At 40.8% G+C, this 24,198-nt stretch overlaps 1 protein-coding gene across 4 annotated transcripts; it reads left to right on the top strand.

Annotated features, from left to right (window-relative positions):
• The first annotated feature begins 4,038 nt into the window (after positions 1–4,038).
• il6st (interleukin 6 signal transducer) lies at positions 4,039–21,657 on the top strand. Of its 4 annotated transcripts, none has more exons than XM_038734735.1 (16): positions 4,039–4,190; positions 4,885–4,956; positions 6,172–6,474; positions 6,825–6,972; positions 8,102–8,256; positions 8,449–8,600; positions 9,298–9,460; positions 11,126–11,208; positions 12,695–12,953; positions 14,029–14,199; positions 15,227–15,328; positions 16,643–16,789; positions 16,879–17,019; positions 18,614–18,710; positions 19,238–19,319; positions 20,395–21,006. In XM_038734735.1, the coding sequence occupies exons 2-16, from the start codon at positions 4,893–4,895 to the stop codon at positions 21,004–21,006; spliced, it is 2,679 nt and encodes an 892-aa protein (XP_038590663.1). In that variant the 5' UTR covers positions 4,039–4,190; positions 4,885–4,892. The 4 variants fall into 4 exon arrangements, with proteins under 4 accessions (XP_038590663.1, XP_038590659.1, XP_038590661.1 ...); XM_038734731.1 differs by having other exon boundaries at positions 4,040–4,190; positions 4,881–4,956; positions 20,395–21,657; XM_038734733.1 differs by lacking the exon at positions 4,039–4,190 and adding an exon at positions 4,241–4,400 and having other exon boundaries at positions 4,881–4,956.
• Positions 21,658–24,198: the final 2,541 nt, after the last annotated feature.

Below are 24,198 nucleotides of genomic sequence, written 5' to 3' on the forward strand. Positions count from 1 at the left end.
ATTAACTACTATAGAAAGAACAATTTGCACATATTTACATGTGCATTACTCTGGTTTGTGTTGTGCAGACGTATTGCAGTGGAAGAAACTATTGTGAACATAAATATATAGATTGACAATATAAAAATATAGAACAACAACGGTAAATGATTCCAGTCAGAAACCATGAACACAAACCCTTTAACAAGCCAAAGTGAACCATAAAGCGTCCCTAAACTATCAGAGCTTCCCAGTGGAGTTTAAAAATTATTCAAATGTATGCATTTAAAAATAAGCTGATACCAAATTGTGATGTTGTATCCAAAGGGACTGATCTGAGTGCATCAAGCATTGTACAATAATGTGTAGAAACAAAGCATGCTGATTGAAATATACAAAGACTATTATAGATGGCATTAAGAGGAAAGAGATTGGTCCCAGAGGCATTGAAATAAACAGTGCCAGCATAGTCCAGTATCACAAACATACATCCATTTGTGAAGCAAGTCTCTCTCTGACAAATGTAAAACAACATCTGCAACAATACAGAACTCTAATACCAAAGTCTATTTATCATCTGGTTAGTTCAGAAGTCGGTCCTTGTTCTTTGCCAAGGACCTTTGTGTTATTGAAAATTTATTTGTCAGCTGACAACTAAGCTTTTTAAATAGTTAAAGACATTTTGCAAAGTCCCTTGAGTTGTGAAACCTCTGCAGATGACTGTTGTGTCTTTACAAACGACTCTGGGCGTGAACGGCCACTAGACGGGCGTTTTCAGTCGTTTTAATGTAGACGGAGATCAACTCTAAAACACAGCTAAAACGCTTCTGATGACGGAGATCGTAATCGTTTTAAAAATCCGTTTTTAAACAATAACAGAGTAGTGTTGATGGTGCCTAAGATTGATGGTTCTTGAAACCCAAACAGATCCCCAGTCTCCCATCGGTGAAAATGTGTTTGAATAGAAGTGAGTACTATTTGCTGGGAAAGGGTATGCTTATTCAAGGTTGGTTTCAGAGTTATAGGTCAAACCAGCTGTCCATAATGGTAATAGAACAGAAGATAAAAGATGTGTTAACCTCTTTATTGTTAATGTACTAACTGTACTTAAATCATTTTGTTTCTGACAGACATTGTATTTGAATGCTCACTACAACAAGCTCTGTGCTTTAAGTGTAGATAAAAAACAAAGTTGTCGCTGCCTTTTCAGCCCTGTGTAACGGTCCTTCACTAATAAGACTCGGAATACTCTGCCGCACTGAGTGCACAGGAAGATGACTCAGTGGAGCAACAGTTTTATAAGCTCAGAACGTATCCACTCTGGATTATGAAAGTTTTACAGTAAGTGGACAATGTTCAGAACTGAACTGAAACTGAAAACTGAAAAAAATCTACCTGAAACAATAAAAGGAAGTGGGATATGTCCTCCCCATCCCCAGTGGAAATGATGCTGTTGTGGTTAGTGCCCTACAAATATTTGATCAATAATAAAAGTTTCTTTAAAATTAATTCCAGTCATGACTTGCCAAACTTTAAGACTCACCTTGTTTTGTATATAACATACTGTAATGGTATACTTTTTCAGCAATTCAAACAGTGACTGTGGAGAATAGAACTGTGGAGTTTTTTTCCAGAGTTGATTTTGTCAGAGTAAAAGGATGATTTTGCAGCTGATAGGGAATTTTTGTTGTTCACAAGGTGATCTCTCCATGCTTGTAGATATATTTCAAGACCGGATCTTTTATAGGAACGTTCAAGTTGCTGTCCAGTGGCTTTCAGGCAGCGTAGCTCAGGGATGTGCTAGGGAGCAGTGTGGGTAAAGGACACTGAACAGGTTTTGAGGGGAGGAGGCATTCTAGTGGGTGATAAGGTCAGAAAGTGATGTTGCAGTTGATTTGTTTCATGGAAAGGGGGACAGGGATGTCAAACAAAACAGGTTTGTGATCAGAAATAGAGAGGTGACCATCAGTGACATTAGAGGGACTGACACCGTGGTACAGACTAAGTCTAAAGATGGTACCTTAGTTGTGAGTTGGAAAAATGACACTTTGGGTGATATCGCGACTGTCAAGGAGGGACAGAAAATCTCTAGCCAAGTTATAGTTAGCGGGTTTGTTGACATATTTAAATCACCTAAAAGACATATACTGGCAGTCATGGCACAAACAAATGTCAATAGTGCAGACAGTTCAGTAAAAAAACACTTCAGATGGTTTTGGTGGTGTATCAATGCTTACAATAATCAGAAGTTTCAGATTAATCCTTAACAGCGTGGTGAATCCGGAAGCAGCAGCTTCAGGTAAAAACAAAGGTGTGGCATTTATTTAAACAAAGCATGGTGCATAGACATTGTTGATACCCACTGCTCTGCTGATTTAGTACATGATTTTTAAGTTACACCAGTGTGACTGATGCCTGCAAAGTCACACCCCATCCCCCAAGTGGGGCAGTCTGACCGTCTCTTTGTTCCTGATTCCCATGTGTACCCTGGTCATTATATGTATAAGGATGTGGTCGTAGGGTGCTGACTCCGCTCTTCAGCATCATTTCCAGCACACAGGGGTGTGTGTTTTTGCTGCTCAGGCCAACACAAACTCTCAGATTAACACTGAAATGATGTGATTAACACAGTGACCACATAAAATAAATAAAAACCTTCCCCAACCAGAAGCCCTGGATGAACAGAGGTTCGCCTTTTGCTCAAAACCAGAGATGCAGTATTCAGTTCTGAACATTGAGAGGTTTACAGCTCAGCCAGGGCTAACCTGAAGAGGGGAATCTGCCAAACACACAAACAAACAGAGGATTGAAGAGCACTCCTCGGACGTGTGCCGTATGTGGCAAGGCATACAGACCATAGGTTCTTCAAACCACCCAGCCCTGCCTCCCTTCCTGAGGAACATCTCAGTGTGGTATGGCAACTGCTCTACATAACCCAAATCCCTCCAGCGGGTGGTGAAAACTGCCCAATGGAACATTTATCACAGGCGCTGCCTGAGCAGCACAAAAGAGCCATCATCTGTGACCCCGCAAGTCAATCTAATACCCATAGTGCACTACTCACAGTAGGCCTACATGTTATTTGCACTATTCAAATTTTGCACACAATTTAATGATGTTACTGTACATATTGCCAACTGTATAACTTACTGTGAATATGGTGTCGTACTCTGCATACTTACATTTACTTTCTGTTCACACTGTAACCGCATTTGCACTCTCAGTTCTCTAATCTTGTCCACCTCTCCTCTATACACTCACGGTTCCTGTATCTATATATTGTAACTCCACTGTAAAAGATATAGCAAATTCTATAAAATCTGTATAAAATCACTATATTTCTGCACTTCTGGTTAGATGCTAACTGCGTTTCATTAGCTCTGTACTCGTACTCCGCATAATGACAATGAAGTTGAATCTAATGATCCTCTCCTAGATGTGGAAAATGTTCACAGATTGTTTCACTGCGGTTATGTTCTAAAACACAAATAAACATGCATGCACCCCCACAGGCAGTCACACAGCCGCTGCAACGGCGGATTGGGTCTGAATACAGTCTAATATCTACTCCCTCCTACCGCAGGCACGGATTGATCCTCTGCTTCTGTCTCTGTCAGCAAAACTGTGAGCTGTTCAATCTGAGGGTGATCCTCCACACTCTCTGATACAGTATGAAAGCCTCTCCGGTTTCTCTCCTACAATATTGTACAACCTTCCCCTAGTTTCTTATTTTTTTTTATATCTTTCTCTATTTGTGTAACTTTTTTGGGATACCTTCTTATTACCTGCTCTCTCTCCGTTTGAAAATACTTTTAAAATCCCCGCTGAGTTGGTTGTTGTTACAGGTGTAGCCTAATAGGATTAACAACCTAATTTTGGACATTGGGAATTTTCAATTAATCAGCTGTCTGGTTTTCAGGGCTAAAGCAAACACAGCATGTGTTGCCTTCTGTTGGGAAGTCGAAGTCGATGCCAAGAACATTTCCGGGCACGTGACTTCTTGTGAGCCGGAGGGGCGGAGACATACTGGAAAACAACAATTAAGGACAACCACAAAAGGCTGTGGCTTTTGGGTTTGACACGCAGTCTCTGTGACAAATCACTGAACAGTGTGGAGTCACTGAGCACGTAAGCAGATCTCTAAGCTGTCCGTGGAATGGCACACGCTGAGCAGCAGGGACCCCCGATCCATCAGTATGCTGGATGATCGTGTGAGTACTGCGCAACATCACAAAACGTTGCGACACAACTTTCCTATGACGGGAAGTGGGTGGTCCTACCAGAATCACTGGCATGGACGAGACACGAACGAAAGCTACTGTTTCTTAAACTTGGTTCGTCGGTCGTTAGGTTTTAGCCATAAAGAAAGATGGTACTCCTCTAACGAAGAACAGACAGGGACTAAACTTGACGCCAGTTAGGTAAATAATAACCTCTTGCTTCTGACTGCGGAAACAATATGGCGTTAGTAGCAGCGATGGGAACGTGAGCTCTCAATGCTAACCTAACGTTAACTTATTAATTTCGCAACATTGTGCACATTATTAGCTAGACGCTGTCAATAACATTTCGCCTGTGCTCGTTTAGAACAACTTGTTTTGTAATGTTAAAAACGACAGCAACGAAAGGCGGAGTCAAAGTCCTCATATTTAAATGTAACTTATGTCTGTTATTTACATGTGTACGTTCCACATAACGTTAACGTTAAGTCACTTTGGCAACAAAGCAGAGTCAGTTAATCCTATATTTTAGCAAAAATATCAGATAAACGAGTAACTGTTTACTTATTAGGCTAACCTCGACGTTGCGCACTTATGAGTTAAGTTAAGTTATAAAGACTTGTTGTTATGTTTTTGACGTAACCTTTTCCAGTCTGATATATGCCATTTTTCTGTTCCTAGCTAGCCCTCATCATGGTGTCTGCGAGAGTGCTCCTGCTGTGGGTGTTAGCTTGCCTTGCTCCACCTGCTGAAGGGGGTCAGTATCATTTTACATTTTCACTGCTAACAACAGCATTGAGCTGGACATATAAAAACCAAGCTCTCTCTGTGTAATATATGTCTGCATTTTAAAATGTCACCTCTGCTGCTGCGGTGGACGACACAGCGCCATTAACCCTTTCACAGTGTGCTTCACTGTAATTCTCACGTTACAGCAGGAAAAACTCAAAGCATTAATAATGGCTACATTCCATTTCGATGCCGTCATTCATGCTGGCTCACTAACACCGTACTTGCACCTGTTTTTCCTGTTTTCTGCCCGGGAAAATTACATTTGCCCTGCTTGCTTCTTAAAGGTACCCTATTGGGGTAAACAAAGAACAACAAGTCATGTTTACATTCAGTTTTTCTCACCAGGAGATGGTTCTAGCTAGCCAGCTACTTGACAGTAGCTATCTTTTCATGTAGAACACAACTGTTTTTGCACAGTGTGTTCAAATCTACAGCAAGAAAAATGCTATTAAGCTTGTTAATAACCGGCGGTGTTTCTGTAGTCTTCCGCCTCTATTTAGTTTTGACAAAGCAGAACCTTGTTGCTTTGACTCAAATGTAATCAGACAAAACATTATCACATAAAGAAAACAAGGATTATGAGAGAAACAAAACTAAATAGAAATGTAGCAGCTCAACTTCCCTCCAAAATATCACATAATAGACTTCATGAATAGCCATGCTAACAAAACGTTTCAATATCACATTTTGAAAGCCACCCCCAGTGATCCCAGCAATGTTATACGTTCCACTTTCTGTATTACAGCTGTATTATCACAGCCTGTTCCTACTGTTTAATGTGTCCAGCAGAGGACTGGCAGCTGCTTTGTCCAGAATGTCAATGACAATTAAAGAAGGCACAGTTCACTACCAGTGAAGTAAAAATACAACAAACATAATTTTAATGTATCAGTTTCTGCTCAAATTTTCCATTGTTTTAAATAAAATAAAAAAACAGCATTTAAACCCACTGTCTTTGTGGTCTATACAGTAACATAGTAATAATAGCAAACTTAGCGTCCAAAGTTCCTGTTGGGTTTGTGGTGATTGCAAAGTCTGTGGGAGGAACTGTGACTTATTTGCTGGCTCAGCAGTCACAGTAAATATGTTAATGAAGTACACTTCTCATGAGTATTGCTTTGGTTGCGTTTGCTTCTGAACATTAAATTACAGTGTTTTCTTGTGTTTTTTTGGTCTTCAGAAAATTACAACCATTTGGTGATTGCCCCACAGTCTCCAATGTTAGAGATGGGGACTAACTTCACGGCCACATGTATGATCAACAACACAACTGAAGTTACAGCGGATGACCTCTACTGGAAACTGTCTGAGACTGTCATACCCAGAGAACAGTACACTCTGATCAACAGATCAGCTCTCAGTGTCACTGTCGTCCCCACCAGTGAAAAATCAGAATGGCTGTATTGCCTCTGCAAGAAAAAGTCATCCTATGTTATCCTGAACACAGGCAGATTCATTCACGGGATCCTTCTGACAAAAGGCTGTAAGTTTTTCTTTTCAGAACTTAAAACTTGTTTATTAGTTTAATATTTCTATTATTTGTAATTACATTTTACCGCAGACAGTTTTTTTGTAAATGAGGCAAATATTAAATTTATTACCCAAACTGTCTGCCTCAAATATCCGTAAGAGCCCACAGACCTACATCCGGTTTTACATTTGATCTACTGTTGTGGGTACACACGTCTACAGTGCTGCGGACGGTTATAAAGTATTTCCACTATATTTTGTTGTGACTCTAGAGGATTCCTTACCTCTGAGTTGTGTCATTTACATCAAAACATGTCTTTAAAAAAGTTAACAAGAAGCCTGTGTTGTTTGTGCCATTGTCAGATCGTCCAGGGAAGCCTGAGAATCTGTCCTGTGTGGCAGTTCAGGATAAAAATGTCATCTCTTCAGACATCACCTGTAAGTGGCATCCAGCTGGACGTCAAACCACAGCTGTCAAAACAACGTACACACTGAATGTTATAGTCACCTCGTGAGTACAGATGTTTTTGCATTGTAGCTACTTCTGTTACATTTTGGCAACATTTCTTCTGAAAATGTCAAAGTTCTCTGATTCCGGCTACTTAAATGGGAATATTTTCTGGTTTCTTTGGGTTGTAATCAAAACAAGTCATTTAAGGATGTCATCTTGGTCTTTCACCATTTTCTGACTTTTCCTCGATTAATCGTGAAAATACAGATTCATTGGCAATGAAAAGAATTGTTAGTTGCCGCCCTGCAACGGACCACGTCTGACTACACCCAGCTGTGACGTTGGGCGTGGTCTGCTGTGCATCAGACTTGTACTTTACAACCCATAGAGGCCAGTGCAGTTTTCCTCCTTCTAAAATCTAATGAGGATCTCTGTGTTAAGGTACTGTCACATTATGTTTGCGTAGAACAGAATTGCCCTGAAAGAGGGTGTGATGTTACATTTCTGATGCGGATAAGATAAATATTGATCCAAACAGTGGATGAGAGGACCGCTACAGCTTGTGGTCTGTTAGTGTGAGAATGTACTAAAATACTGAGGAAACGCACCAGAATAACAACATCTGTTTGTTTTGGTCGACCAGAGCCGACTGGAGATCGTAACATAACAGGAAGTAGTCTGTTGTATAGCATTTGAAAGAAGTGAATGGATATATATATAAATAAATAAATAATAGTGAATATTTGTAGGACAGAAGTGTGAAATAACCGTACCTTAAGGCTACCCTGACTGAAATCCCAGCACAGGCCCCCGGCTTTGTCTTTTTAATGAGGACTTGTTTTGTCTTGTGGTGCAGAGGAAAAGAAAAACAGTAATCTTCAGACTATTAAAAAGAAAAGTCAGCTTTCAATTTGACATATTTCAAGTCATCACTTTAGCTTTTCATCAACAGACAGATGAAGCCAGCAGTGTTACAGATTCCATATCTGTGTTATTCATGCCCGGCCCAAGGTTAAAGCACTGGACTGAATATCAGTTTGTGAGCATATAGTGAATATATGAAAGAAATAGAACAAGGTATTATGAAAAGTGTAAAACTTTTAAATGGGAGGAATTCCAAGTTTATGTATCATTGTGTAGGCCTTGCTGTTGGGTTTGTCTAAATGGTATTAAAATCTTTTCTCAACAGCACTCAGACCTACAGTGTGTCAACACAAGAAAATTGTGCCATAGTGTCTATGAAAATTTACCCCAGTCATATGACACTGGACATCTGGGTGGAGGCACACAATAAACTGGGAAAAATAGAGTCTGAGCACCTGATAGAAGATGCCAACTGGTTTGGTAAGTTAAATGTTGTGATATTGTTTGAGTGGGGTTTGCGCAGTACTGCTGTCTTTATGTCTAGGCTGGTCTCAGACATGTATTCGCCTTAGTCACAGTACTGAAATGTGACTCCAGTGCTTTAATGCAGTAACGATGATTGCAGACTGCCATCTCTCGCCGTGTTCCTGACACCTTGTTGTGTTGTTGCAGTGAAAACAAACCCTCCGTCAGACGTCCATATCCCAGAGGAGACTTTTCCCACCTCCCTTCTCATAAAATGGACTCCTCCTATCGATAAAGTATATGTGAGATTAACATATCAAATACGATACTGCCGAAATGGATCTCAAAATTGGACTTATGTAAGTATGTTTCTGTCTAATTAAACCACTCAGTCATTTTTCACAGTGTGTGTATATATACGTCAGTACTTGGGTATTTTGTACCATCCACCCGCTCAATCTGTCTCAGTATTCCACCGCTCTGCCTGGCAGATGTCTTTACTTGTTGCTGTGGTAACCGCTAACAGCTGCAGACGGTAGCTGCGGAAACACTCGCACAACTCTGGGGGCATTTTCCCAACCTAATTCTCGTCTAATTTGTCATCTGATAAACAGTAAATTCATCACATTCAGTCCCAAATATCTGTTTTTCAAAGACGAGTTAAAGCTGTTATGCCGTCGAGCAAACCGGCAGGAGGATGAGGCGGTGCAGGCTCACAGCACTGGGTGTATAAAGAGAACTCGTTACAGCGGCTCACAAGACCCTCTGCAGGCTTCGTGAATATTGACCAATAATTTTTGGGATTTTAATTTTGTTCTGATTGGTCTCCCGCTCATTGGTCCAAACTGAAATATCTTGACAACTACTGGACAGATTGAGGTTAAATGTTGTACGTCAACAGAAGATTAACTGAGTGACCTTGTGCCCCCTCACCTCACAGAGCCACTATCATTGCTAGGTAGACCAGTTCTTCCTCTGCTGTATTTCAAGTCTGCTGTTTGTCTTTTTAAATCATTATTAACAAAATCAATAAAAGATGTGTTTAATGTCTTTTAGGTACCTCATGTGGACATTGCCAAGGACATACAGTCGTTCAGGCTACAGAACCTTGAGCCATACACAGTTTATGTCATTCAGGTGTGCTGCAAAAACGTGAGAGGCCCTCTCGATTACTGGAGCGAGTGGAGTACCAACACTACAAAGAGAACACCAGCAGACCGTGAGTGTTATGGCCACCAGTTCAGCCTATTTCCACAAAGTAACAGTATTTGACCACCAAATACAACATGGTGTTGAAAGCTATTTGAAGGATTTCGGATTAATTGACTTTTTGATTGATCTGTTATACCTGGTTGATGCAATACGAGTCCTAAGTCCTTGAGACCTTCCTTTTACTTGGTACATAAAGCACTGACATCAAATTAAGCTGCCAGCATCTAAAGAAAATGTGCACTGTTGAAAGAATTCACATTTGGTCTAGGGCTGCACGATTTGGAGAAAAAGTCATATTGCAATTCAGTTATAATGGAACAAATGGTATTATGAGTCTACTTGCTTAAGTATCTAGGAAAATGCACAATATAGTGACATTTTGAAATGTGTATTTCTCAATTTAAGTTAAACAATGTTTGCGTGCACAGTCGGTATTGACTAGCATCATGTTAGCCTCGAAAACCCAGCTGTATTCGAACTTTAACTTAGCTCTCCTTATTAGCTAGGCTCCTTACATGCTTGCTAATAACTTTGTCTCCGACATTGACAGTGTTGTGTTGGACAGATTTCAGCAGCTGTGTTCATGAGGGAGTGAGAGCAAGAGAGACGGAGGGACGAGCTCTCTGCAATCAAACACAATTTTAAATTGGCTTAGTAAAAAAAAATCAAAAATCATTATGTGGCGGTCAGTGTTTATATTGTGGCGGGCCACCACAAATTAATGAACGTATCAAACACTGCTGTTAGTATAACAATAATATATTAAATACTGCATTCATTAGAATTTCATATAATAATAATAATAAACCTTTTTTTTTTACCAGTAGTTTAATATTATATCCAGTTACAGCTGTTTCATTTCTGTGGGTTGTTTTTATTCATTAAAAGGCTCTACATTGGTCTCTAGTTTGTTAATGCTAAGTACTAACTTCTCAATAATCAAATTGTATTGTACTTTTTTTACCGTCCCGCCCCATCCAGGCTGTGATTGGTCGGTTGACGAAAAGTGACTGACAAGCACGTCGGCTCTGTAAAAAGTTGAACTACAAAAAAGCAGAGATAAACACAAACCCAAACCTTCCTTATCTTCTCCCTGTTCTGTCTGACCGCTTCAGCTGCTGACGATGTCTCTCTGTCACAGAGCGTCCGGAGCACCGGCGGCGAGTCCGACTATGTTTTGAACTTAGCGGCGCGGCAGGGAGGGGGGGTTATAGCAGGTTGTTGTCTTAGTTACTGGCACACTGCTCATAAAAACATTTTTCTCATTGCGCGTAGGCTCATCTGTTATTAGGGGCACATGCGAGAGCCCGGTCTGGGTGGAGATAATGAGCAGACTGCAGAAGAGAGCGTCACACACACTTTCTCTGTTTTATTAATTCACACACTTTTTGCGGTTATATAATCGCACATGACGACATCGCGATTGCTATTGCGATTAGATTAATCGTGCAGCCCTATATTTGACTTGACTGCCTGCCTCATTGATCACTCCCCAGTACGATGACAAAATTATTTAAAATGCAAATTTCTAGTGGTGAAAAGACTTCTGAACCTGTGAATCTGCCCACTTTAATGTTGAGTTGTAGCTCTCTAAGATGTGATGTGATGTGATGAGTTTCCTTTTTGTTTTTTTGGTTAACTAAAAGATTTTGTTTTGGTTTTTTTGACCCAGGACCAAAAAGCAAGCCGGATTTATGGAAAATCAGTGCTGAGGGGGACGGCGTGAATAAACGACAAGTGGTGTTCATTTGTAAGGTAAATTTCTACATCACATTTAATTTAAGACAAAAAATAAGAATAATAATTCTAATATTACGATTTGCACTGGAAAACATAACCAAAAACAAAAACGTGTGAGGTAAATAAATCCTTCTTGCTTGGGAAGTGTGTACAATAGAAACTGCTTGTCTTTAAAAGCTATACTCCTAATTTTGGCCTCTATCTGTACAGTGCTGTGAACTGCCTTTAGTAAGATCACAATCAAATTATGCTGAATGAGACTTAACTGGGCGGCTGTGGCTCACGAGGTAGAGCGGGTTGACCGCTAATCGGAAGATCGGCGGTTCAATCAGTCTTTGGGCAAGATACTGAACTGATGTGTGTGAATGTTAGTTTCTGTTTGAGCACTTAGATTCAGTGTGTGTGAATCCGTGAATGTGATGTAGTGGAACAGCGCTTTGAGTGGTCGTAAAAGACTAGAAAGGCGCTATACAGAGCATTTACATTTACATGTAACTCCGACCGGATCAGATTAATAAAGCCCAAAACCAACAACTGTGGTATACAGCTATGTAGTTGGGAATTATTGGTTCATTTTAGTATACTGGTAAATTTTCTGTATACACAGAAATCACAGTATGTTCTGTCATGAAAATTGGTTTAAAGTCATAGAAAAGAAACGTGTATGAACCGTGAGTACCGTGAGGATCCGATTTTAGACTAGAAGCAGGAGGAAACAAGCCATCAAAAGTGGAACCACCATTACATCCAGCAACCACCTGTCTCTTAACAGTAACACTGCAGATACCAGGAAACCCCATAGTGATGACTAGGGGTGTTATGACCTGGTTCACAACCAAATTGAGACACACCATGGCAAATGTTTAACAAAATATATTTATTTAACTCAAAATAAGCCAAATTAAAACTTCAACTGTAGTCCATTGGCAAGATGTTATACTAGGCACATAATAGCTTAAAAGAAACAAAAAAAAACAAACACATTAAATCACACAGCAATTGATATACAACAATAAAACATAATGCCATAGCACTGGCTCCATTAAAACATAACAACATAAAACATATAACATATAACCATACAGCCATACAACTGTTAGGGCATTAATAAAGTTACCATCTAACCATCTATTTAGCATACATATACCAAAAGTTACAGGACAGCTAAAATATAGAGACAGACATACATTATAATTCTGATTTTCTGTTGGGATGATAAAATTTTCGCAAGACGAGGAGTTAATTTGGTCAATTCGAACTAGTCTCGAGCAATTACGCTTGAAGTTGGTGCTGCTGGCAGTAATACCATATTATTATTATAGCGCCAACAGAATTAATCTGTTCAGTAATTTCTCTCATTCATTCAAATATAAGTCTCCTCACTGAATATGACAACACAATAACGTCAGGCGCACGCCCGTCTACAAATCAATATTTTTCAGGTTATACTTCTTGAGTTACTGCTAAAAGGTAACATCTGTGTGTGGCTGTGTCCTACCAGGATCCTGTGTCTGCCAACGGGAGGATAATAAGATTCGACATAAAGATTGAAGACCAAAAGGATAAAGTCAAGAACGGAAGTTGGGAGAGTGTCCTCGTCAACAGGTCCGAGGACGACAGCAGCTCTAGCCAGCGGAAGATCACTTCCCTTAAACAGGCTGATCTGGCTGACAAGGAATCTGTCAAAGTGTCCGTCATCGCCGTCAATTCTTTAGGGGAATCTCCTGCCGCATCGTTAATCATCCCTCAGAAAGGACACGGTAGGTGATCATGACTCTGAGCAGCGCACCACACTCCGAAGGGCACACCTGCAATGTATAATCTAAACTGCTGCACTTATTATTTTCAATGTAGACTCACACAGCAGCGGGGAGGTCATGTGTCCTATCTAGCGCTAAAGCCCGTCATTGCTGACTCCGCCAGATACTGTAAGGATGTCATGTAGTGATGGCACGCCTCATTCTGTGGAGTTGTCAGAAGAAAAGGAGAATATAAATTATGTTAAAGATGAGAAATCATGTTAACTGTTAAATGTATTCATCTTTCAAACTGTGTAGTCTCATGTAGTATGTTATGCCTTTTATTATGAGGTGAACAGTAGAGAGAGGAGACAGGGGGAGTTGGGTAATGACACCCCCCCCCACTATGTAGTTCAGTTGACATGCACATCCAAATTTCAGGTGTAATACAGTGTGATACTGCTGTTTTTTGACTTAATGAGCGGATTCACAAAGCCTACCACAAGCTCTCAGCAGCAGGCTGGACTGTAGTCTGCCGCTGCGTCGTGTCTTATTGCGGGGCAGTTGTGTTCTGAATGCTCACTTCCTTTTGCACTGCAGTCTTTGTCACTGCTAACTTGGAGAAGGCTGCCAACAGTGATGTGCAGACAAAAATGCAAATCACCAGAGCCCAGCTGACATCAACAAACTGAACATACTGCTTTTTATTGTTGAGAGGACTTTGAAGTTGGTGGATTCTGTATGAAGAAAGATCAAATATTCTGCTGTGAGAAAGACCTTTTAAAAGCTCATACCAGTGTTCATGTTGTGGTCTGTTTACCTCAAATGATGTGCACCTTGCACAGCCATTGCATTGTTTTAGAATTCCCCCATGTCTTTGGCAGTACTAATTTCCAAGTTACAAGTTCAGTAAGTTTTAACCCATCACAGAGACATCATGCGGAACATTTTTCAGTCCTCAGTAAATCACCTCTCAAGTTAAGACAGGTGAGCTGTGACTGGTTGAAGAAAAAGAGAAAAACAATGAGAACACTTCAGGCAGCATTTACATCAGTAATGTAAAGCGTATTTTTGTGTGTGTGTGTGTGTGTTACAGAGCTCGCCCCAGTGAAAGATCTGAAGGTTTGGTCCCGTGGGGGCCAGCTGTGGCTAGAATGGAAACCCCCCAGGAGTGAAGCTGTGTCAGAGTATGTGGTGGAGTGGGCCACTGGTGATCAGATAGACTGGCAGAGGGAAAACAGAACCACCAGACAAACTGCCATTAAAGGTAATCTCTTTTCTTCTAAGTGGCTGGAAAATGTTGTTGTGTAGTTTGATCCATCATGGAGAGCAGACTGCGTTCAGCTTGGATATACAGAGTTACAACAAATTGTAGTTTTAAAGTGTCATTCACAGAAACTTGCTGATCACGATCCATCAAAAACTCACCAAAATACAGTATGGGTGAACAATCTGCTTGTGCTCATACTTCCTTAATGGGCTTCTTGTTCTACCAGTTTTATGTTGTTACAAGTCTTCCAAACAAACAAGTTAAAATGAATGTAACAAATAAAAACAGAAGACAAAGTAAGAAATGAGTTAACAATGGCACAGATAAGAAAACTTGCAAAAGGAAGTCAAAAAATGACAGAACTCAAATGTTACTCCCTGCCACATGCTGAGATCCCTCATGAAGCTACGCAGTCAAGAGGACTGGTACAGCAGCAACACAAAACTCGTGAAACTGCAGTAGATATAAAACTTCAGTCTACATTTTTCAGGTTTCTTGTTAAGACACATTGATTTGATTTCTAGTAATAAAGAGAAAATGTGCCAGTGATATATATTTTTTTTATTATATATATATATATATATATATATATATATATATATATATATATATATATATATATATATATATATATATATATATATATATATATATATATATATATATATATATATATATATATATATATATATATATATATATATATATATATATATATATATATATATATATATATATATATATATATATATATATATATATATATATATATATATATATAATTAAAAAAAAAAAAAAAAAACATTTCACTGCTGAAGGGGCAGCCCTAGATCTTCTGTCCTTTGTGAAAACCAGCTGCTCTCCACGAAGCAGCAAACTACAAACTTTTAACGGCCACCTTCAAGCCTGCAGGGTGTGTAATACTCAAAAGCTAGAGGAGGCATCACATTACTGATACTGTACTTCACTCTAAATACACAAAAGTAACATGATACTTAACTATTGATGTCGATATCAAATTTAGGCAACCTGGAGAAGTTTGTTTGCTACAAAGTCTCTGTGTATCCAATATACTCTGGGTTGACTGGGAAGTCGGAGACTAAAGAAGCCTTTCTGGAGGAAGGAGGTAAGAAATGTATATTTGCATACACATGGGCGACTCCTAAGACATGAACTATTGTATTTATCGTGGCTATTAAAAGCGGGTCAGGATTAGATTATATGAATACTATATACAGATACAGACATTTATTCCTCCTCCTCTGGCCTGTAAGCCAGAGTTTCTGATGCAAGGAAACATAACATCTGATGAGATATTCCATTTACAGGGAAATATCTGACAGAAAATCAGCTTCTTTTCACATTTTTGAATCTGTGGTAGATGTAATATTCCCAAATCAAAACTAAAAAAATCAAGTGAAACACACAAATACAAAACACTAGTCATTAGTTTTTCATGAAGAGATGTAGGGGAGCTTATCACCTGTCCAATCACAGTGTGGGGTGGAGCATTTCATAGTTTTTTGTTTCATAGTGTTGGTTTTTCATTTAATTATGGCACAGTAAATGCAGACATGATATGACCAGTGTGCCACACTTAAAGTGAAAGGAGGTCCTGCCCACCGAACAGCCACAGGGGCTGTGATTGGCCAACCATCATATCAAGCATTGTCAGGAAGCATTTCTTGTCAGATTGTGTTTTTCACTGCCTGCTTTAGGCTCGGGCCTCTTATACCCAGTTCAGTTAACAAAACTGATTTACCAACAAAAGAAAACACTTTTATATATCTGAGCACTCAATGGCTCTCATTGGCTGCTGCTATACACTTGGTTAGCTTCCCAGGTGTATTGCCCTTGAGACTAGCTAGCTACTATTACACTTGCTGACTATACATTTGTGATTTACTTCTTAGCTGAATTCTTGGTTACAGAATGAGCTGAGTTTGGGGATAGGGATGCACATCAGAAACAGCTCCTATTATGTTTCTAATAGTCACTGCTGCTGTCTGCTCTAACACATCTAGCAGCCTCTTCTTGCCTGTGAATCTCATGGGTGATAGGTGTGCCCTGCCTTATTTTAATTTTAGTAATAATTTTGCAATAGCACAATTGAATGTAAATCTAATCAATTTGTTTTTAAATTAATTCATTAATTAAATATATTATAATGTGCCACTGAAAAAGTGATCATTTCAGTGGCCCGCTACAGACTGAACAGGTGGCAGCTGATGTTTGGTATTTTTAGTTGGTGAATGGATCCAAAGCTATTTGCTAACAGAACAGAGGCTGGTTTTACTGTAGACACACAATGATTATATGACAATATCAATTTTCAATAATTCATTTCACCAAGTACCACCAATGAGGTTATTACAAATCATCTGTAAAAGTGTACGCAGCTGTATGCTCAGCACACATGATGTTGCTGTTGTGGTTGCAGTTCCGTTGGAGGGCCCCACTTTTAGACTGAGCGGTACACCAGGACGTAACGAGGCAGAGCTGGTGTGGGAGGAGATTCCCCAAAGCAGGCGACAGGGCTTCATCACCCACTACACCATATACTACACAGATGGGACTAAAGTACATGGTATGTACCTGTTGCATGGTGTCCTGGCTTTGTATGTAGTGGTGGACTGCAGGAATGGTTTTCCTAATTTCTGTTTTGCTCATTTGCAGATGTAACAGTGCCAGCTAACACCACCTCATACACTCTGAGGTTACTGTCAGGGGACACCAAGTACGACACTTGGATCAGTGCTTCAACCATCCGAGGCTCAGCCAAAAGCTCCAATCACACATTCACCACTGCGAAATATGGTGAGTGACTCCTTTCCACATGTATGTGATGAACTGTCCAAGCTGTTTAAAAAATGAGTTCATTTCTACTTTTCCATAGAAACAACACAACACAGTTCCGTTTGGGCTCCGACATCTAGTGTACTGATACTGCTTATTCATAGTTTTCAGTCATGTGACATGCTTGGTGACCTGGAGGGCGAAACAAGAGAACACCGCAACTCCCCCGTAGAGACGCCGCAAAAGCAGTCAAATTTTATTTGGATCACCTTCTAACTTAAGAAAAAGAAAGAGATGCACACAAACTGCAAGTGTTGAGCGTATCCGATCCATATAATGTTACAGCATCCGCTCAGCTGCGGTAATGTTTACTTTTACCTTCTGGGGAATCCCTCAGCTAATGCAGCTCGATTAGTAAATCCGAAAGCACAAGAACCATCCAGCATTTGCATTTGCATAAACAGGATGTGTCAAAGTGATGAGGTTATACGATAGGTTTAGTTTTTAAAAATTTTAATAATATTCCATCTCGACAACCTGTGGTGTTGAGAGTTTGAGGAGCAGTTTGTTTTGTGATCTGTTCCTTTCCATAAAACTGATTTTACTCAGCTGCATGTGAACTGTGAATGGGTTCATTTACATCTGTTGTCTCTGTAAAGACTCCACTAAATTTTCTTCTGTATGTTTGCTTCAGTGGCACAATGTGTAGGAAATGGCCAAAATTTTAGTTTAGAACATTCAAAAAAAATGAACTAACATTAATAACATGTCTGTGAAGGTCATAGCTGTCCAAAAATGGTTAACTCAAGGGCAACTGGACTTGATACTTGACGATGTTTCACCTCTCATCCAAGAGGCGTCTTCAGTTCTAGCGATGAACTGAATGTGAAGAAGTAATAGTTCTGGTGTTACTGTCTTATGCCTTCGTCCGATAGCTCAGGCCCAACCCCCGTAGTTTCCGCTGAAAGATGTGTGCAAGCGGTGAGTTTGCTATGTTACGCAAGCTCTTTTAGCTTTCTTAGTCTAATAAATAAACAAAGTAAAGTCACAAAATGTCAAGAAAGGAAATATTCTGAGACCTATTTTCAAACATAAAAAACTGAACTAATTGACTTGTTAACTCAACATAAAACACACTTCATTCAAACTGGACAAAAAACAAATAAAACTGCCCAAACTGTTCCAACAATCACTAGCTCTGGTTTTGTGGGAAGAAACCCTTAATTCACAGAGTTAGCTGTGAGAATGAATTCGACAGGTGGAGAGTCTCAGCTCTCACACTGTACCATGAACCACTCCTTACCTCAAACAGGATCAAGTTCAGATTTTGTTCAGATTGGTGCTCTAGCATCTCCAGAAAAACAATGTACCAAAGGACAAAAAAAAGTGACCATACACTTTAATATGTTACTTACTGTTCCTTTAAGAAATAAAGCACTGATGTAAAACATCCAGGTGACTGCTTTCATTGATCTATGGGAAAACTCACGTTGATTGAGTCTATTTATTTCTATGCAATATGGCAACTAAACAGCTGTGATTGAAGTTCATATTTTCGCTCTGGCTGGTTGAATTGTTGGTAACCTTCTGTAAACATCCTCTGTGTTTCCTTCAGCACCAGGAGAGATCGAGGCCATCGTGGTAGGAGTGAGCCTGGGCTTTCTGTTCGTCGTTCTTATGACCATGCTGATCTGCATCTACAAAAAAGATGTGTAAGTCACACTTCAAACACCTAAACATGTTGTTGCTCTCAGAGCATGTCTCTCTGAGAGACGTAGTGTCTCTATTTGTGCAGTTCACTGCATCTCATCTCTCTCTATGACTCTATGACTATAACATTCATAACACTTCACTGGCCTTAAGCCCACCGGACAGTGGCAGTGTAACTATAGACAGAGGTGAAAAGTTGAGCTAGAAAAAGTGTAAAGGGGCGGCTGTGGCTCAGGAGATAGAGCGAGTTGGCCGTTAATCGGAAGGTCGGCGGTTCAGTCCCTGACTCCCTGGCCTGCATGTCACGTGGGCAAAATGCAGAACCCCAAATTGCCCAGTGTATGAATGTTAGTTTCTGTTTGAGCACTTAGGTTCAGTGTATGAATGTGTGTGACTGGTGAATGCAGATGTAGTGTAAAAGGCACTATACAAATACGGAGCATTTACATAAACCCCACTGCTCAGATAGATTGTGAATGAAGACACTTTCTAAGTGGACATATAACCCTCTGGGTTTCTTCTCATACAGGATCAAGGAGAACTTTTGGCCTCAGATTCCAAACCCCGGAGAGAGCACCATTGGAAACTGGTCTCCTGATTATCCTTTAAAAGTAAGAACTTCTTTTGCACACACACACACTTAAGGGTGGCAAAATGCACACTATTTAATATACTGTATGTCAATATACTATTAGACCCCGTCGACTCCTGCAGACTCGTATAAAGATCTTACAACCCCCGTCACACTCAGACACACCGCTACCTTGTTACGACTTATTTGTCCAACCCAATCTTTTAAATGAGCATAGACTCTAGAAATACTCTAGGCAATTATTCAGGGCCAGAATGTTAAACTAAGTGAACTAGGGATGCACAACATATCGTTTCAGCATGGTCATCGCTATGTGCCCATGCGAATGGTCAGATCACAGGATGTGCAACGTCAAGAAAGTCAGATTATCTCAAAGTAAAACAATGAGTGAGGAACAGGAGAAAACCACTGAGTGGATTTGGTTGGTTTTGTGAACCCCTTAGGGGCTGGTGTATGGCTGATCTTTTATTTTTATCATTTTATTTAAAATGTGTTTACTGCATTAAAGCTCAAGAAAGGATTAAAAAAAAAAAGTCTTCAGTCTAAAAGTATTTTTTTCAGCTTATCGAATTATCCTCTACAGAATCATTTTTCAGTACCATGCAGCGCGAAAGTGAACTAGTGCTGATGTTTTAATGTTTCATTGCTGGTTGAGAATGTTTCATGTACTCATCCTAAATAATAGAGCGCAGCTCCTGTTGCCTTCATGAATTAAATTAAGGAATAATCAAAAGTAAAGTTAAAGTTTGGATTTGTTGATTTTTATGGGCACTGATGCTATTGCTGCGTAGTGGACACATGGCCCTCAGATTCCTGCCAGCAGCTGGAGGTAAATATTAGTTTCTTTCCGAACTGGCTGAGGTTCATGATATCATTAAGTGAGACAGCTGCTGGGTGACATCCCGCTCAGCTCAGTATTTTGAACTTGCTCCAGCTTTGTCCACATCATGGCCACTCTTTCTACCTGCACATGCCGCTGTGAGACCACCTGTCCAAAAAATTGAACCTGTAAACACGGTTCCAGTATCCACTGATGAGTATGCAGTGTCCAGCTTCATATGTTCATTTTGACTTCAATTTGTCTTTCTGTACAGGCAGAGACGCCAAAGGAGCACTGTGTGTCCGGCATCAGCGTACTTGATGTGGAGGCATGTGATGGAAAGTGTGTGTTTGAGGAGGACAAGGCCAGTCTGCCTCTGAAGAAGGACAAGTATCTGTCTGAGGAGCACAGCAGTGGCATCGGCGGCTCTTCCTGCATGTCCTCGCCTCGCCAGAGTGTGTCTGATAGCGATGACGGCGGCGACATGGATGACACCACAGCCAACACCATTGTGTACTCCTCGGTGGTGGCCTCTAATGGTTACAAAGGTCAGACCCCGAGCTCCCAAGCCCAGCAGGCCTTTTTTTCGCGGTCCGAGTCCACGCAGCCCCTGCTGGACTCTGAGGAGAACCCAGACATGTTGGTGCAGGAGGGCAGCAGACAGTCCCAGCGATTCACACGCACTTCAGGAATGGACGGCCCTGACCTTGGTGACTTCAACCAGCTGGGGAGGGAGCGGCAGGAGGCGCTGGTGCCTCTGGACTTTTGTTCCCTGGAAGAGGACTCCGAGCAGACGACACCTACAGACGCAGAGTCAGCTGACCGGCTGTCGGCAGCACCAATCTCCAGCTACATGCCTCAGCTGGGTGGCTACAGGCCACAGTGAGAACACAGACAGATCTAGATGTGTCATCTTCAGTGCCTTTGCTAGTGTCATATGTTAATTTCATTGAAGCAGTGAAGACTGTGTCAGTATGTATTTTACACTTAACCAAGTATAAATGTTACTGGGTGCTTTGGGAAAGTGACCTGTAAAGTACAATGTGAATTAGAGCTTGTAGCTGTAGTTTGCTAGCTTTGCACTCACATGGAAAAATGACAGCCATATCTTTATAGTAAAATTATGCCCAAAACATACACAACACATGAATGTGGATGCTTTGAGCTACACAGTTAACGTTGCATTTCAAAATGTGTCCTGAAATTCTAAACATGACAGGAGTGTGGGACACAGTTTCAGGAGGGAAGGGCTCCACAGCAGGCAGCTTTCAGGATGAAAGATACTTTGTGTTTCCGTTTGAGCAGTCTGTCTGACGCTGTAGCGCGCTCTTGTGGAGGACGCGCTGCTCTGCAGAGATGTTGGTTTGTTACCTGGTCATTGGCATTTAACGTTCATATAGTATGTTATCGGCTTATGTATATACACTGCAATGAATGTAATCAAGTCCCACACGTTCACACTGACATATACATGTTGCCAGTGCATGTTCAATAAAAACTTTACCTGCCTTTTGAAAATGGGGGGAAAAAATGGAAAGTGGCATTATTTAGTGATTTATTTGTGGTGTAAGGTCTTCAATGTTCATTCTGTTACAGCCGACTAAGATGGGTTTCAGTGTTTGCAGCTGTCACTCCAGTCTATCGGAGCAAGTATAACCTTTTCACTCCTTCTCAACTTGCAATGTTCAAACACAGAATGTCATCAGAAACAGCCACTCTGATAACCCTCTGATCCCAGCACTGAGGATGAGGAGACCTAATATGTCACTTTCTGCTAACATCAGCTCGGAGCTTCACAGCGAACACATGGGGAAGAAGCGGTAGATTTCTGATTTCTCCGACATGCAGCTTTGAGTAATTACTGGGAAGCAGTCTGACAATGTGATCACCGCAATATGGGTCAGACTTGCTTAAGCGTTCAGTTCACAAAAAAATCAGCTTGCCTGTAAAGTTTTGACGCACAAAATCCAGCGGACAAAGTAGTGTCATGTTACAGGAAAGACAAGGACAAATGCTGACTATTTTCAGTGTGAACTGTAGCAGAGGTGAATTTTATTAGCTGCCTACAGAGGGGGAGGCTGTAAATGAATCTATGAAATATATAATAAATGTTGGAACTGATGCGTTGATGTCAGTTGGCATTATGGTGCTTCAGACATTTAATTTTCCTCTGTAAAGATGTGGAATTCATGCGTAAGTGTCAGTGAAAGATCATGCCTATGTTGCACATTTGAGGCAGCACTAAGAGTTAGCATGGCTAAATGAAAGTGAGCTAGCTGAAGTGCTCATTCCAGGATAACGTCACATTGAATGTTTTATTTCCCCAGATTCTTGACTCCATTGTTTTAAGGACCTGCCAGCGAGTGGAATAGGTTATCTTCACGAAAGACCTTTTGACATGTGACAGCAGGAAAAGCACAGGTGTAAATAATTAAATGAGTAAAGGCTCAATTCCATTTAGCTGCTTCCGTTTCAGAGTCCTGGTGGTGTTCATGCTGGCCCACTGTCACACTGCCATGGCTTACTGGGACTGTAAAGACGCACTGTCTGTATGGAACCCAAAGCTGTCCTGGAGGTACGCTGTAAATACATAGTGCAACATGTCAGTGCACTGAGTCTCTAATGTCCATTATCCAGCATTATCTGTCCAAATGAACCATCTTGAGTGTGGCTAACATTAGCCACCAGTCATACCTTTGAGTCTGCTCAACTGGGCAGAGGTCTGTTCTATAGCTTATGAATCCAACTTTTAATTTTTTAACATTAAAAAAATTAGCTTTTTTCTTCTGCCTAGTTTCTCCTTAAGGTGTCTGTCTCCCTCTCTGTGGCTGAATACGTCCTCTCAGCAGTGCGGGCCTCATCAGGCTGCTGGTTGGGTGGCTGTGCTGAATGGTTTTGGTCGAGGTGGATGGAGCTCATCTGGCTCAATCTCACAGGGTGGCTGAGGTGTCTTTCTTTTTCGTGGTTAACCTGTCACCCTACTCAGCCCACGGAGATGTGTTTTGTGTGACATAGGACAGTTGCATTATTTAGGTGTACCTTTTGATGAAATCAAACGTTTCAGGTTGATAGCAGACATGTCTTTTAGAATATGACTTTTAAAGGATGCATCTCTGGGAAGTGTCTTTGGGGAGGGCCTGAAGGCTACGCTGAACCTGCTCCTGTCAAAATCACATGGTCTCATCTCACTATTCAGACGCCCCTCCTCAACATACATACAACAAACCTCCAGGTTCATCATCCCTCAAATGCTCAACCAAACCCGGGCATGCTCCATGACATTAAAGTTTACGGCATGACTTGTGCTAATGTTATTCCAGTCATTTCTCTGCAACACGCCCGGTGACTGGCTGCCGATAAGAACGAACAAGTGGACTTCCTTTGACCTGTAAGTTCATTGTTGACCTTTAACTGTATGTGTGACAAAATAACGTAAGCTCAGCAGCCTAGACATGGTTTTTGCACTGAGCATCGTCAAAATGGGCTTTGGATTCAAACACAAATCCCTTTAGGACTACACTACACAACACAAACCCCTTAGCAGTATTATTTCAGCAGAAATGTGCTTTAAAAGGTACATGTCCTCACTAATTTGAAATTAATCGCAGTGAATATGGAGCTTTCTGGGCAGTTACCCACAAAGAGGGAAAGCTGTAAATCATTATGAAACATGTTTGAACTACTGAGTTGATGCCTTATTGTGCTTCAGACTGTCTAAATAAGAATTCAGTGATAGTATAGGCCTACATAATTTATGATGCAGTAACTCTTAATAGCTGCATCACTGTAACATTTAGGTTTATTATTATGAGACTATGTCTCAAATTTTAGACCAACATCATCCAAACAGAGGTGCATTTTCATCCGGACCATCCCTGAGCTCTGGCATCTCCTCTTCGGGAGCTGGTGTAGGACTGATGCCCGTCCTGTGTGAATGCGGCTGCAGATCGTAGACTATATAAAACAGATGCAGATATGTGAGCTCAGTGAATCCTGCGCGAGAACTACATCCTCCACAGTCCCCGTGTCTCTTTAACTGAGGTATTCTCAGGACGGGGAGGGGGGGTGGATGGGTTCA

This window comes from Micropterus salmoides, unplaced genomic scaffold, assembly GCF_014851395.1.
Source record: "Micropterus salmoides isolate LMB-PRFRI ecotype aquatic unplaced genomic scaffold, ASM1485139v1 Ms_hic_scaffold_20, whole genome shotgun sequence".
Lineage (NCBI taxonomy): Eukaryota > Metazoa > Chordata > Actinopteri > Centrarchiformes > Centrarchidae > Micropterus > Micropterus salmoides.